Source organism: Ornithodoros turicata, chromosome 10 (genome assembly GCF_037126465.1).
Source record: "Ornithodoros turicata isolate Travis chromosome 10, ASM3712646v1, whole genome shotgun sequence".
NCBI classification, from domain to species: domain Eukaryota; kingdom Metazoa; phylum Arthropoda; class Arachnida; order Ixodida; family Argasidae; genus Ornithodoros; species Ornithodoros turicata.
The window spans coordinates 19,269,476-19,284,038 of NC_088210.1; the positions used below are offsets into that span (position 1 = coordinate 19,269,476).

The following is a 14,563-nucleotide window of genomic DNA, read 5'->3' on the forward strand; positions in this document are numbered from 1 at the left end:
CTGTAACAGGTGGTTACCCTCGCCAACCCGGTAATGCAAAGTAAAGTTTTCCACACAGTTCATAGGCATTAAAAAATTATCCTACCCATTACAGGAAATGCACCGAAGATGCCCAGAGGCTTAAAGGCTGTCAATGAGCTCCGTATCCTTCGCTACATGCTAGAAAGTACTACGTCAATACTGCCTTGAATGCACAAACCTTGACATTAACGTTCCAGCTGAAAAATATTGCTCCATCTTCAAGGAATTCCCTTACTTCAACAGGGTGCAGTCTGAAGTTTTTGATGATGTAAGAAACAAGCTCTATGTACAGTAAGACTGTGGCAAAAGGTCAATACCAGAATGTCGTCTCGAACAGGTGATGAACTCGGACAGTTCCCTCGTCGTAGCTGCCCCCACGGGGTCTGGAAAGACTGTTATCTTTGAACTGGCCCTCATACGCCTTCTGATGCGGAAAAGTTTTCAAGAAATTGATAGAAGCAGCAGAGCAATCCATAGTAAGTCACACAGTTCAGTGCTTAATTATCGGAGTAATTCTAAATAAAAATTTGACTTCAATCACTGCAGTGGTACCGCTGAAGGCGATCTGTGCGGAGCGCTACAAGGATTGGCAAGAGAAGTTTCGTCCGCATGGCATCTCCTGTGCGGAGTTCACTGGAGACACCGATGACAGCCGAGCACTGGAAAGCGCCGATGTTGTCCTGACTACTCCGGTATGTTACAACACATTCTAGAAGTATAAGCAGAGGGTCACGAGGCTCCGCATTAGAAGCCGTCAAGCGGCCTACGCACTATACGCACTGTGCCTCATACTGTAAATAGGAAAAGTGGGAGAGTGCTACCCGCCGCTGGAGGGATCATCCTACTCTTATGAAGTCTGTCTCACTCTTCCTTATTGATGAGGTATTCTCGCGAGTTTCTCGAATTCTCCACGAGGATGAAATAGGAAACATATGCAGGAAGCCCAATGAGAAGGAGCTTTTGTTTCAGATCCATCTGCTAAGCGACGACAGCCGTGGGCCCGTTCTAGAGGCTGTTGTAAGTCGCATGAAAACGATGCAGTCAGCTCAAAAATCAGCGTCAGGTCTCAGGTTCATTGGTGTCTCTGCAACAATACCTAATGCGGATGATGTGAGTTACCGTAGTAACCTCACAAAACCTTAAGAACTCGTGTGGTCTGCACCTGTGAGGGAAGCGCGTAATCACATTCTGCATTGTGTTCCAAATATTTCGCCTTTTTTTTTTTTTTTTTTACTAGGTAGCAGAGTGGCTTGGATCGAAAGATTCTCCAGGAAAGCATTACGTGTAAGTAGTGTGTCCAGTACGATGTACGCATACGAGGACCGATAAAAAAATTTCGTAATGAATTTATATTTACTAAAGCAAAAACAAGTCTGAAACTTGGACTCCACTGAGATAGTCCCTTTCGGAACCAACACAGTTAGCCTAGAGCTGCTTTCAGTGTCTGATACGTTTTTAGAACTTTGGCACTCGTTGCCAAACGTTGCAGTTTGTTGGTTCATTGCATTCGTACATGTGAATCTCCCAAACACCTTGAAATCATATTAATTTCTTAAAAATAATTTTTTAAAATATCCTAATTTAAATTTTTTATTTAAATAACTTTACTTAATTTCTTTTTATTTAAATAATTTTATTTAATTTCTTCATTAAAACTAGTCAGTGAAAACAGCTCCTGACTAAGTGTGTTGGTTCCAAAAGGAACTACCTCGATGGTGACTGAGTTTCAAATTCGTAAGCGGTTTACTTTTTTAAAACATAAGTCCATTGTGGATACCTCTTGATTGGTCCTTGTATATACTGTGAGGTCACGAAGGTGACTTACTAAGTACTGTATACATAAGTCCGATATCTGTGTACTGGCAGAGAGCTAACATACTTCCTATCCACCAGCATTGGTGAATCCCATAGGCCAGTCCAACTGAAGAAAGTTGTCATCGGGTACCCCTACCGACAGGGAGGAGAGTTCAAGTTTGATATTTCACTCTCCTACAAGGTCCCTGCAATAATTAATTCGTACTCAGAGGGCAAACCCACCATTGTGGTAAGTATAAGACAACAGGCGACATAGTCCTTACTCTGAAAAAGCTTACAAGCCAACCCGTCTGTCTTAGTTTTGCTCGACACGGAAGGGAGTAGTGCAGACAGCCACGACCATTGCCAAGTGCTCCCGTTTTGCTGCTAGCGCTGCTCAACTGCAACGTCTGATAGAGAGGGCTGCATTACTTCACGACAGCAAGCTGAAGGGTATGCACACCCTCAACAAAATGCCTACATATAATCGTAAATTTTAGGCACGTGCGAACATTCGAATCTTTACGAAGCAAATACAAAATTCTATATTCGTATTTCGAATCGAAGCAATGTTTTTCCCTAACCAAATATATTAAACTTGTTCCGAACCTGCGCACATAAGGTCAAGACCTGTACAAGAGAGGGCATAAAACAAAGTGAACAACACTTCATATTTTGATCTATATGAATATGTATACTATTACATATACATGCTGCATGTGTGTTCAGTCCAGTTATATGACTATTCACTTCGCATTTTGTTTTGGCTATGTGTCTGTTTGCTTCGTATTCACTGCCATGATTCACTTCAGTTTTACAATTTTTTTTTACAATTTACACTTTTAAAAAAAATTTTTTGCACATGTCTAGTAAATTTGTGTGTGCCACTATGTACGTCTCCCCCTGCAGAACTGCTGTCAGCAGGAATAGCGTACCACCACGCCGGACTGGGCATGAACGACAGGACAATGATCGAAGAAATGTTTCAGTCTTGTGACCTCCCTGTACTGGTTTCGACCAGTACACTGGCTATGGGAGTTAATCTGCCAGCTCATCTTGTCATCATAAAATCTACCACGACGTACAGCCACGGGAAGAGCACAGTCTACCCCGACCACCAGGTTGCTCAAATGATCGGTCGTGCAGGACGACCGCAGGTTAGCAACTGCCCCCCCCCCCCCCCTTTTTTTTTTGTGGCAGCACAGAAGACAGATTTCATATTTTTTCAGTTTGACACATCTGGAACAGCGGTCATCATGACAAAGGACTCTTTAAAGGTAGTAAGTCTAACTTGTGTGTCGGATTGCGTGATACACGGTGAATTTAAATCTAGGAAAAGTATGAAAATTTCCTGCACGGAACACAAATGGTCGAAAGCAGGTAATACTAACGTGTTACAGAAACTCATTAATAATGCTTAAAGTTATGTTTACTTTTCAGCCTGCACAAGAGCATCGTGGAGCACCTGAATGCCGAAATTGTGCTTAATACTATAACCGACCTATCGGAAAGCGTAGAATGGATAAAGTCTACCTTTTTTTACACTCGTGTTTTGAAGAACCCTACGTACTATGGCAAGTGCGAAAGTACAATTTGACTTGTATAGGAGTTGCCTATGTAGCACAAGCGACGGCTCACACACAACTGATTCTTAAGCGTTTCGTCGTATAACCTAGCAGGTATTCCAAGTGGCCTCAGCACTGACAAAATTGAAACCAAACTCCATGGTAAGAACAAAAATTATATTTATGCATATAATGCTGGAGCCACCAGTCCACTTGTGCTGGCCAAATGAATGGCTCCTCTAGCATGTAACTCCAGTGTAACTCCAGTGTAACACCAGTGTAACACCAGTGTAACACCACCCACAGGGGATGTGATCATAACGTGAGGTTCACAGAACTCCAAAGAACTGAAACACCACCCACTGAAACACATTGCACACGTGTGTTTTTTACACAATTTTTACAATTTTCTTTTCTTAAATTATATTTTAGAAATCTGTCTCAAAGGAATCAATGCGCTTGCTGCTGTTCAGCTTGTAAATATGAATGCTGATTCAACAGAGCTGACACCAACAGGTAAATGGACCTGGCTTGTTACCAGCTACAAGTTCAGCAAGAATTCTGATTACAAACATAACTAAGTTGCCTTCCCATATTTCATTCCAGAGGCTGGCCGTGTTATGGCTCGATACAGCATTTCATTCGAAACAATGAAGAAGTTTGCTGATATGCCACAGAGAGTCACCCTTTGTGAACTTGTAAGCGTTTCTAATCACAGAATTTTCGGAAGATCCTATATTTTCCACTGTGCATACTGAACTGAACAAACGTTCAATTTCCATTACTGCTTCGACGACATTTCTCAATTTTTGCATGCAATATCTGTCTCCATACGTCTCCAGAAACTGTGCTATCTGTAAGGTAAAGAAACACACCTGAAGACTATTTTCATTAATTTGACAGGTGACAATGTTGTCTACATGTGCGGAGTACAGTGACATTCAACTGAGAACGAGTGAAAAAATGACTCTGAATGCACTAAACAGCAGCAAGTCATCCACAACAATACGGTAACCAATGGAGATCTGATCATATCAGTGCATCAGCTCACACGTAAGCTCACACCATATTTTTAGATTCCCTCTAAAAGGCCGCATCAAGACACGAGACATGAAGGTGAACTGGTAAGCTGATTGTTATAGCAGTCCTTTTATAAAGTGTTATAAAGCCTCTGTTATAAAGTCCTTGGACTTAGGCAGGCCTGCTATTGTGCGGAATTGAATTGACTGAGAATAAAATCAAATAAGAAGCGTTCCAATTTCCAAAATTACTGCAACAGAATCGCACATATAAATTGGTCGACTTTGAGCATGTGTTCAGAGAGATACGGATAAGAAGCATATGATACATGTATGCAATGCATCTTGGGAAGTCACATGCGTATGAGAGCCAATGTGTATTGTCGTAACCCTCACCCTTCCGACGGCAGAGCTTCACGCAGGTGCGTGCTCAAGGGTCCGTATATCGCCAAGTACAACCCGTAGAATCTTTTTTCCCCTCAACACATCTGCATGCAGTGTAACACGTGCATATTGTAATAAGCCTCTTAGTTTATGTATGGTGTTACAAGTTTCATGTACAATTTTAACTCTGTTTGATTCTCAATATTGTAAGGGTGACTTTCTGACCATGAGGCTGTAACAATCTCTTTTTAAACACATTGAAATCCATGAAAACTACTAGTAAAGTAGTAGTACTAGTAAGTGGTACTAGTAAAGTAAATGCTCAAATCTCTTTAAGTGGAAACATCACAAGTCATAGCATTAGTTATAATTTTAGTGACATTTTAAATTTCTATGCAGCTTACTGCAAGCCATTCTGGGCTGTCTCCCAATAGCAGACCCATCTCTAGGACAAGATGTATCACGCATCCTGCGGGTTGGCCAACGTCTCTCCAAAGGTGGATTATGAATTTATGAATCTCGTTCCTTTTGCAATGTTCACCTGTTATCTACGAAGTGGCATTCCACTAACGTCGTCGTTTCACTTCGACAGTTTGGTACCATTTCATAAACAAAGGTATTTGCTATGACTGGTCCCCCCCACAACTCGGCTACCAGAATAATTTTAATCTAACTTAATGTGTTTACTATTTGCTGCCTCTCGAAACAAAGGCCCACTGTTTGCGGGCAGCTCGTGTCCACAAACAGGGACTAAGTGCACTTTCAAAGGTACGAGTTTTGGGGGTGGGGAGAGTTGGATCCCATGAAACCCACCTAGCTACGAGTGCAATTATCATATTTACTTGTATAACCAATAGGTTAGCGACAGGTTAACTAACAGATCGACATAAAATAGGTGCAAAGTGTAAACGAAAAACGACCACAAATGTGAAACTACGAAAATCTTAACCATAAAACCTGAAACACTCACTGTACTGAATTCAAAGCTTTTCGAGGAGTAACAGATATGCTCTAGATACTACTACAAATTTGCTTTCACCCTCACTTGTGTTCAATCATGAAGACATGCTAAAGAAATTTCGTTTATAACAAGATTCATGTTCTGGGTCAAACATTCACATTGCTTGAAAGCACCACCAGAGAGAGCCAGCTCCAGTAATGTGCTTAAAAACATTGGCTAGCTGATCCAAGTAGTATTGATACCACTGTTTTCGTAGATTAGTAATTTTACCCGCACATCTTTACATGTGATGTAGAACCCAAAAATCGCCATCAGATTTTGTTGACAAATTCAGCTCAGGAATACCAACTTAACCACTGTTTCACCAGCCTCATTGTATGCAACCCCAATGTAGCCCTGCTCGAGTACATACTGCAGAGGCAGCAGAAGTCCTTCAGCAGCATAGTCAATGCAGTGACCTTGTGCAAGTGTCTACAAGCCAAGCTCTGGGAGAACTCGCATCACGTCGCCCGACAGATAAACAAAATAGGTAAGTCCAGACAGTTCCGCCCGTATAAATTTGATGCGAGCAAAAACATATATTTCTGCTCGCAGGTGTAGCTCTGTCAAATGCGTTTGTCAAAGCTGGCGTCACCAGCTTGGAAAAAATCATGAGCTCCAATCCCAGGGAGCTAGAGTTGGCAAGTCAAACCTTTGCACACTTACTTTTAAGTGCAAATGAGTGCATGCTATAAGAACCAGGGTCGTGTGAATATTTCTATTTGTTTTCTTCTTTTTTTTTTCTAAATGAATTTTTTTCTGATGTTTTTAATTTTTCTAAGACCGTATGATCTGTATGTACAGTACAAAAGTTTACGGAACACGCTCCGGCGCATTCCTTCCCCAGAGCGACAAGCTAGCAGCGAATGCTACCGTACGGACTTGCAAACAGCATGTGGCTGGGCTACCCAGGCACATGTCTAGGTCCGTACAGTCACATTCACGCTTGCGAGTTACTCTGAGGAAGCAATGTGCTGTGTGTGTTACGTAAACTTTTGTCCAGCGCTGTAGAGCTCCCGTCAACCTTAATAACAACACTGTAAAAAATTTGTTTTTTCCGAGAAAAAAATTCCGAGCGCTATAACAGCCCCCATGGGGGCACTGGGGGAATGTTAAGTGAACGAAATCCTTGTGTGAAACGGACAGAATAATTTTGTTCGATTAAGTTTTCCTCACGGCCCCAAGGGTTGCAGTAATCGCGCTCGCGAACAAGACCATATTTTTTTCTCCAGTGTTATTATTAAGGTTGACATGAGCTGTACATGCTGCATAAGCACGCAGCATGAATGTTTATATCCATACATGTGCAGCGTGAGTCCCCTGTTCAGTTACATTACCTATTCGCTTCAGTTTTAGAAAGACTATTCACAGAGACCAAATATGAACCCATGAACCCTTCCATCTCTCGTACACACACTATCTTATCTATCTATCTATCTATCTTAGATTGTCAAGAGAAATCCTCCATTTGGATCACAAATCATCGAGGCTGTCCGCAGGTTCCCGAGATATGATGTGTCAGTGGATCAGGTAACGAGCCAGCAATCAACTCATTAAGATCTGACTGACCCACTCTCCCGTCAGGCGTTACCGGTACAAGACAATCGCGCAGCAATTTGTGTCACGCTGAGGCTGACTAATGCTGAGGACAACCAGGGAAACGCCATGTTTCAGCCAGCCGTACACCTCCTTGTTGGCGATGCTGACGACAAACCTGTCTTAAACCAGCGCATTGAGCAAGTCTTACACTAGAGACTTCTAGATTACTATCGCTTACCATTGATTAATTAATTAATACTAATGATAATCTCATAAATTAATTACCAATTATATTTACAAAAAATCTATACATGCTCTAACTCATGTACTTCATTAGGCAGCGTGTTCTAACTTCTTGTGGACCATGGAAACGCACACTCACTGTGACACGAAGTGCCAGCGGGGAAAAACTGACAGTAAATGTCGTCAATGAGAAGATTGGTAAGCTTAAGTTAGTATTTAAGTGTATTCTTGCATAAGCTACGAATCACCCACAGTTGGGGTGGACATACGGATGACGTTCACCCCAAAGTACCTCACGCCTCTCAAGAAACTTGAGACGGATCAGCAAGGCATCTTTAGCAAGACACCAAAGGTATGTCAAGATTGACAGCAGCTACGTTACACGAAACTTCCGAAAACACTTATTACAGGCAAGGTCATCAACTCCGAAGCCCGCTCAAAGCAATGGTATAAGCCGTGAAAGAATCGAGAAAAGGATTAGTTTAAGTCATTGACACGGATGGTGGTATACTAACGCAGGTGCCACGCCATCAACTTGCGGCCACAAGTGCAATGACAAGACAGCGTGCAAGCACAACTGCTGCAAGGCACAGTGGACACCAACTAAGCAGACGGAGTTCGTGAGGAACTCATTACCGCACACAGACGTACCTCTTCGCTCCCCTTACTTCAAAGTACTAATACAACTTAACCTACGCATAACTACCGCTACAAGAGCGTTTCATTTACACAGTGTATGCAATATCTTACAGGGCAGAGCACCCCAGCCATCCAATCACATTGCTCCCATATTCCACAGCCTCTCACAGAGAAAGAGGAAAGTGCAAGAAAATGGAACGGGAGCAGCACAGGAATCTGTAGGAGGTAGGAAATGTCAGAGTGGGAAAAAAGTTAAATACATAAACATAAAATGAATGTGGAAATGAGATGACTAAGATGCGTCCTCCCAGAGAGCACCTTGAAGCAACCGAAAGTTACTGCGGACCATAAACCGGAGAGAGAGATACACATTTCAAGGTATTCTCCATTTTTTGTGTGCTGTAATGAGTCTAAAACGAGAAGGCGGTTTCAGCCAAGCTTCCCGTGCCCGTGCTGTGCCTCCGCGCCCGAATGTTAATGTAAAGCAGCCTTCAGTGGTACAGGATAAGCTTCTATTGTCTGGTATGTCTGACAACACTGTAGCACTTTTAGTTATTCAAGAGAGTCGATGCCATTTTTTCTCAAATGCCTGCAGGTGCGAGCAATGTTTCATCTGCCACCAGCATTGAAAGATCAAAACGAACCAGACACAGGGAAGATTTTGACCTCGAAGTTGATGAGTAGGTTTACATGCACTGGGTGTAACTTTGGGGGTAGCACTTTAACCAAAATATTGATTCTTGGCATACAGTGCATCATATATGGGTGTTTATGTAGGTCATGATGCTGATTTGGGAGATGATTTATGTATCATTAGACAAAGTAGTTGTAGTAATAACCGACGTGTAGTAACATACGTACAAGGTATTTGTTTTTATCTGTTCAATTTTCTTATAGAGCTAGAGCCAACAACATCTATGCTGACATCATAGCATTTTTATTAAAAAATCTCTAACAGATGAAAACAAACACCTCGTGTAGTAGTATCAACGAAAATAATAGTAGTTGTCATGCTAGTAGACCAAGGGATATGTCTCTTCACTTTAACGAAAAACAGTTATGAGCGAGATGTAAAAAAAAAGCTGTTCATCATATGTGAAAGCTATAGCTTTTTCCTGAAACATGGATTAGACACCAATGTTTTCCCTTAATAATAAGTTACTGCAATCTTTCCTAGTTCACTGGATGGCCTAGAAGTAGACGACCTGTTTGGTGAAGTAGACAACAGCTTTTTAATAGACAGTGCTGTACTTCAAGATGAATGCATAATTGAGACAGCCAACATTGAGGTACAACATGCCTGGTCATCATTCAATGCATTTAAAATAACGAACAACATCCCTTGCAGGATCATGAGGACAACCATGTTCAGAACAAAGGTTCTGCGTCTACCAGTAACATTCCTAATGTGAGCCCCAAGACTCAAAGACGACATGGAATCGGCGGAGGTGAACGTGTGGGATGTGGACCTTCATCCTCCAATTACATTTCATCACCGTGGTTCTCAAACGGCCTCGAACAAAGTGCTGCAGGCTGTTCTACAACAAGAAAACCAGTACAGCGAGAATGTGTTGAAGCATTGGAGTAAGAAATCTAATGGCTGGATGCTGGAGATTTAAGGAAATGCCTGTTCCCCCTTTTTTATCATTTTATTGCACCTTTTTGGGAAGCATTATATTGCTGACAAATGCTTATTTCAATTCTACTGCCTAAATGCACTTTTAGTTGTGCACTGCACCACGTACAGTGTATGCCGACACACTGTGTTGCACGAGCTAATTTCTCCCCACATCATCTTTGCAGGGATGCTATTTCAAAATATTTTGGCGACCCCGAAGAAGAGCTTCGAAGAGTAATCAGCATTGTCAACCAGCGATACTGCAAGAAGGGTTACTTCGACATCAACGCAGAAGAAGATTAGCACATCTCGCTCGTGCTTCAAGGCTATGTGCCACATTCATGTATCTTACGTTACTCATCTTCATCAACTGGCAAACGCTAAGCTTTCTTGAAATGTCAACTAAGATGTCGCTAAACAGCACAAGATTGTTGTAGTGCTGAAGATAAAAGTCAATAAAGTTGCACTCAGAGCAGTTATGCTTCCGTCACATCCACCTTATTATCTTAACACAACAAATAGTAAGGGTCAGTATTGTCTTTAATCTTTTGCCAGTGACTATGTTGTCCTATTCCTATGTACATGTTCTCCACTAACGTACCTTCACTGATTTGTGGCTGTATCTTTTTGCATGTCAGCATACTCTTCAGAGAGCGGTGCCTGTTTGCTGGGACTTTCATTTTGCCCTTGCTACAAGAATAAAAAAAAGGGAATGAGCAATGGAGTATACACAATAAAATAGCAATCACAGAATAAAGAATATACAAAATGACTCCACCACAGTGGAAACAAGCTGGGCACAAGGAACTCAAGTTGGAGAAACTACATACAGGGATCAGATAAGATGATGTAACATATTTGTGCCTTACCATGGGGCGTATCGCATGACGTAAACGGAACCCTTCAGCACTAAGAGCATCTTCTGCAGCTTTGAAAAGTTCATCTTCTGTCATTTGGGACGAGTGTTTCTTAATATGCTGATACTTCTGTACAAACCTGTCATGAGAGCAGAAGTGGCGTACAGTACAGATGTACAGATACAGATACAGATGTACAGATTGGGGGCGTAGTGGCAAGAAGTGCTTATGGGGCTTCGGGATTCCCCCAACTCCATCGGATTTTCCATCAATGGCCCAAAAAACGAAGAGAAAAACTGACTACACTACTGACCTCAACATCTGTGTTTTTCAATAAAATATAGTCAACGATTTCATTACAGGTAAGTGTACATTTGGTCCATAGAACACCACCACAAAATATCAAAGAGACCCAATGCTTACCTCTCACAGTTAGAAACTGATTGGGGATTCCCCAGATCAATGACACCACCTTGCCCGAACTCTTTCACAAACCTCCTGGATAAAAGAAGCAGCGCTCAGCACACGTATAAGCTCCTTTAGTGGAAATCAACTTACGCACGAATGACGTCTTCCGAGTAGAATATATTACGTATAGGTGTGCTGTTCTGTGGTACTCTGTAATAGTTTGGTTCATCTATTGGAGGGAAGGCTTCATAAACATCGTACCACAGAGGCCTGTCTTCATATTTTAATGCCTCAGCTTTCATAAGACCTTGAACTCTGAAATATCCAAATAGATCATCTCAAACACACAAACTCTGTATGAAGAGAGTGGAAATTTGGAAATGCAAGCACAAGGTAAGCACCGGACAACGGTGCAAACTGGAGCAGTTAGAAGCTATTTACCTGGTTAGAATTGTGCCCAATTTGTGTGTCCTACTCCCAGCCATTTCTTACTTTACAAGGGAGGAATTAAATCAGGATATTTTCAGTAGTAGCGGTCCGGTAGTACACCTCGCCTACAGTTTTGTCGTTTTCGCGGTGAACGTGAGCACGTGACCAACGTGACCATGGAAACCGAACCACTGTGTATTAATTTTAAGGCTTATGTCAATGGGGAAAAAAAATATGTGTATTTTCTGTAGGAAGTCGACAACTTAATTTTTAGGATACTCTACAGGATGCAAAACAACGGTGCAGGTTCTGTGAATCCGTGATGCGAAACTGCGGTCAATGCAACAAGAACGAAACGGGAACTGCAGCAAATATGGCGTTAGCGCGGTGTTGTGGTTCAGTTTGTCTCAGAAAACGCGTCTGTGTTGATGCTTTTAACAGACATACTGCATCGTTAGTAGCAGGTATAGTGTGCCAGTGTCTTCCACCACTCTCTGAAATCAGGAGTTTCATGCGATATGTCATGTCAGAGGAAAATTGAGCATGTAGCTGCAGTCACGCTGTGAAGTCGCATGCGAGAAACTTAGGATTATTTGAGTTCAAGTGATTGCTTTCACACTCTTGCTAAGACGATCTTATTCAGAGTGTGACAATTGTGACTAAATAGGTGCTGCCTCGTGATATGGTTTTCAGATTGACGAACAGGAAAAAGAAAATAATTAAAAATTATATTGTTTCGCAGCGAGTGAGCCCCTGAGTGAAAATGACCGCGTATCAAGGCAATTTGTGAACAGGAACCCACGTAACTTAGAGCAGATGCTACTAGCTGCAAAACCACTTGGATATGCGCTGGACAATCCACCGCGCAATTATTGGCACAAGTAAGGATGATTCGATCTCACTATTGCTGCCAATCGAAGCCATGATGAATTGTATGCGTTTCAGGCTGTTGGTAGAACGTACTCAGAAACACATCACTGCCTCAGTCGTTCACAACACTGGGAAGATTGTTCTTACAGCGTCTACAACGGAGTGGGGCATCCAGAAGCAGTTATTTAGGTAAATGTTGAGACACACTGTTTTGTTTACACATAAGGGCACCTCTACTAACAATGAATATATGTGAAAAAAAAAAGAAAAAAAGTCACCATCAGTGCCTGCCACACAAACTGTAGGAATTGAGGCTGATACTGAGGAAAGCCATTTTGAAAACATTAGCAGCAGCATAACGAAGTGTCTGTCCATTTGCAAGGCCACAATAAGGGGAAACCACATGCTCCTCACCTTGAGCTGCTACCCCCTTATGCTGCTCCATGGGCAACAGGGGAAAGAGGGGACCATGGAGCTGTGCAGAAAGCTGACCTACTTGCATAGTTTCTTGAGAGCCAAAAGCATATTTATCCTGTGATGTTGGCTGTGAGTGTTTGTCGCAGTATGCAAATAATGACTGCTTCTCCATTGCTAGCATTGACATACTGCTCACGACACAGTTGTCTGAAATCTCCCCTATTGGCTCGGTGTCTCTCTTGAAGCAACTATATCAATACAGACTCCCAGGGGAGGCAGTGCTCAGCCGTCACCTGTCTGAATAGATAATGGTCAGATATCTGGGTGTCATCTGCTAGTGAGAGAGAGGGATAGGAGATAGCCTCCCCTAGGAGACCATATTGGTATAATTCCTCCGTATGCGACACCTCCAATAGGGCACCACTCAGCCACAGGCTGGAGGTTTCTGACAACCATGTCGCGAGCAGTACATGTAATAAAGGCGACAAGCAAATCTGACTTGCACTGTGCATTTCTCACACTTGTAAAGTCGCACTTGTTCAACACAAGATATGTACACGCAACATTTTGGTATTCACACATGGAATTTTTTTTTTTCACCAGATAAATTAGCAGAAAGTTTACTTGAAAGTACAGTACCCTGGGTGTACCACGGTGCAAACATTCCCAAAGGTTTTTTTTTTTTTTTTGCCTTACTCCCTTTCTTTTATTATTTTACAGTAACATTGACCGAAGTGCAGCAGCGAATGTTGCGAGGGTGTTAGCACGTAGGTGCCTAGAAAGTGGGATCCTGTTCCTCCACACCTTTTTTGACTCGGGTGAACTCGCATCAATACGTGTAAGTATTGTCCTATCAAACATTGTCTGAACATTTCTGTAAATACAGAATTTCATATTAAAAAATACTATTATTACTGTATTTTAAAATGCTGTAAAAATACTGTATTTCCACACTACGATGAGACCTCAAAGGGCATGGCATCTTTGCTTTAGTGGACATTTTGAAAACTTTCTCGATTGGTTTTTGTTTGCATTCTAACGCTGTGGCTTATGCACTTATGGAATGGTATCAACAGGGTGTTTCAGTAAACATGTTTAAAAAAAAAAAAATTAATAGACAGGCATATACTAAGGGTAAATATGCGATCAATCACATTTATTTGCAGGGAATCTTTGTCATGTACTGCAAGTAATTTTATCAAATTTTTATAAAATGAAAACTAATGAATTGACTGGACTTTCTTCCATAAAATGCTTTTCTGCATCTGACGTATTTGTATTTTGTAACGTACTGGTGTTACAGCTTGGTGTAAGGTTAAATTAATTAGATTGCTATTTAATTTAATTTTTAGTCATTTAGTAAAACAAATATAAAGTCACTAATGTAAGTCCTACGCACAAAACCTCACGGACCTCTCCAACGGAGAGAGCACCCCTACCTTTTTTTTCTTACAATTGTTTTACATGGTTACCGAAACCCCCTGTATACATTAGGGGGCATATTACATTGTGGCGCATCTGTGTTCTTTGTTGTATTTCAGTTGCAAACATTCCTGGAAGAAATGAAAAAAGAAGGCATAACGCTCAACGAGCTGGATCCCATCCTGCCGAGGAGAATTAACGACCCGTAGCGCCTCTCATTCTTGATCTAGTTGGTAATTGTTTGTGAAATAAATAGTTTTGATGTAATATTGTTTGTGTATAAGTCACAGTAAGGTTCTTATAGTACACCATCCAAATGTTACCTGTTGATTCGGTCA

At 41.7% G+C, this 14,563-nt stretch overlaps 3 protein-coding genes across 3 annotated transcripts; 2 read left to right on the forward strand and 1 right to left on the reverse strand.

Moving 5' to 3' along the window:
- Positions 1-108: 108 nt before the first annotated feature.
- On the forward strand, positions 109-10,183 carry LOC135369752 (probable ATP-dependent DNA helicase HFM1). The gene is made up of 33 exons (XM_064603269.1): positions 109-166; positions 219-289; positions 359-497; positions 568-713; positions 823-903; positions 991-1,131; positions 1,259-1,305; positions 1,915-2,065; positions 2,136-2,268; positions 2,725-2,972; positions 3,045-3,092; positions 3,149-3,195; positions 3,256-3,389; positions 3,813-3,896; positions 3,987-4,078; positions 4,284-4,390; positions 4,457-4,504; positions 5,183-5,280; positions 6,139-6,273; positions 6,339-6,424; positions 7,230-7,313; positions 7,368-7,523; positions 7,664-7,763; positions 7,820-7,917; positions 7,976-8,012; positions 8,085-8,239; positions 8,318-8,429; positions 8,516-8,582; positions 8,638-8,726; positions 8,800-8,884; positions 9,382-9,493; positions 9,553-9,788; positions 10,008-10,183. The coding sequence occupies exons 1-33, from the start codon at positions 109-111 to the stop codon at positions 10,123-10,125; spliced, it is 3,543 nt and encodes a 1,180-aa protein (XP_064459339.1). The 3' UTR covers positions 10,126-10,183.
- Positions 10,184-10,344: 161 nt separating this feature from the next.
- Positions 10,345-11,687, reverse strand: LOC135370264 (small ribosomal subunit protein mS23-like). Its single transcript, XM_064603976.1, has 5 exons — positions 11,529-11,687; positions 11,238-11,402; positions 11,103-11,177; positions 10,692-10,818; positions 10,345-10,512 (listed from the first exon to the last, which is right to left on the reverse strand). Exons 1-5 carry the CDS (start codon positions 11,570-11,572, stop codon positions 10,426-10,428), a joined length of 498 nt encoding a protein of 165 aa, XP_064460046.1. The 5' UTR covers positions 11,573-11,687; the 3' UTR covers positions 10,345-10,425.
- Positions 11,688-11,878: 191 nt separating this feature from the next.
- LOC135370265 (large ribosomal subunit protein uL18m-like) lies at positions 11,879-14,492 on the forward strand. Its single transcript, XM_064603977.1, has 5 exons — positions 11,879-11,980; positions 12,259-12,397; positions 12,462-12,575; positions 13,524-13,641; positions 14,345-14,492. Exons 1-5 carry the CDS (start codon positions 11,890-11,892, stop codon positions 14,432-14,434), a joined length of 552 nt encoding a protein of 183 aa, XP_064460047.1. The 5' UTR covers positions 11,879-11,889; the 3' UTR covers positions 14,435-14,492.
- Positions 14,493-14,563: the final 71 nt, after the last annotated feature.

Coding starts and splice junctions, on each gene's coding strand:
- LOC135369752 (XM_064603269.1), top strand. CDS start 109: ATGCCCAGAGGCTTAAAGGCTGTCAATGAGCTCCGTATCCTTCGCTAC. Junction 2,973..3,044: donor GTCGTGCAGGACGACCGCAG/GTTAGCAACTGC, acceptor ATATTTTTTCAG/TTTGACACATCTGGAACAGC. Junction 3,093..3,148: donor TGACAAAGGACTCTTTAAAG/GTAGTAAGTCTA, acceptor ATTTAAATCTAG/GAAAAGTATGAAAATTTCCT.
- LOC135370264 (XM_064603976.1), bottom strand. CDS start 11,572: ATGGCTGGGAGTAGGACACACAAATTGGGCACAATTCTAACCAG. Junction 11,178..11,237: donor TCGGAAGACGTCATTCGTGC/GTAAGTTGATTT, acceptor TCTTTTATCCAG/GAGGTTTGTGAAAGAGTTCG. Junction 10,819..11,102: donor TCAGTTTCTAACTGTGAGAG/GTAAGCATTGGG, acceptor CTCTCATGACAG/GTTTGTACAGAAGTATCAGC.
- LOC135370265 (XM_064603977.1), top strand. CDS start 11,890: ATGGCGTTAGCGCGGTGTTGTGGTTCAGTTTGTCTCAGAAAACGCGTC. Junction 11,981..12,258: donor TACTGCATCGTTAGTAGCAG/GTATAGTGTGCC, acceptor ATTGTTTCGCAG/CGAGTGAGCCCCTGAGTGAA. Junction 12,576..13,523: donor ATCCAGAAGCAGTTATTTAG/GTAAATGTTGAG, acceptor ATTATTTTACAG/TAACATTGACCGAAGTGCAG.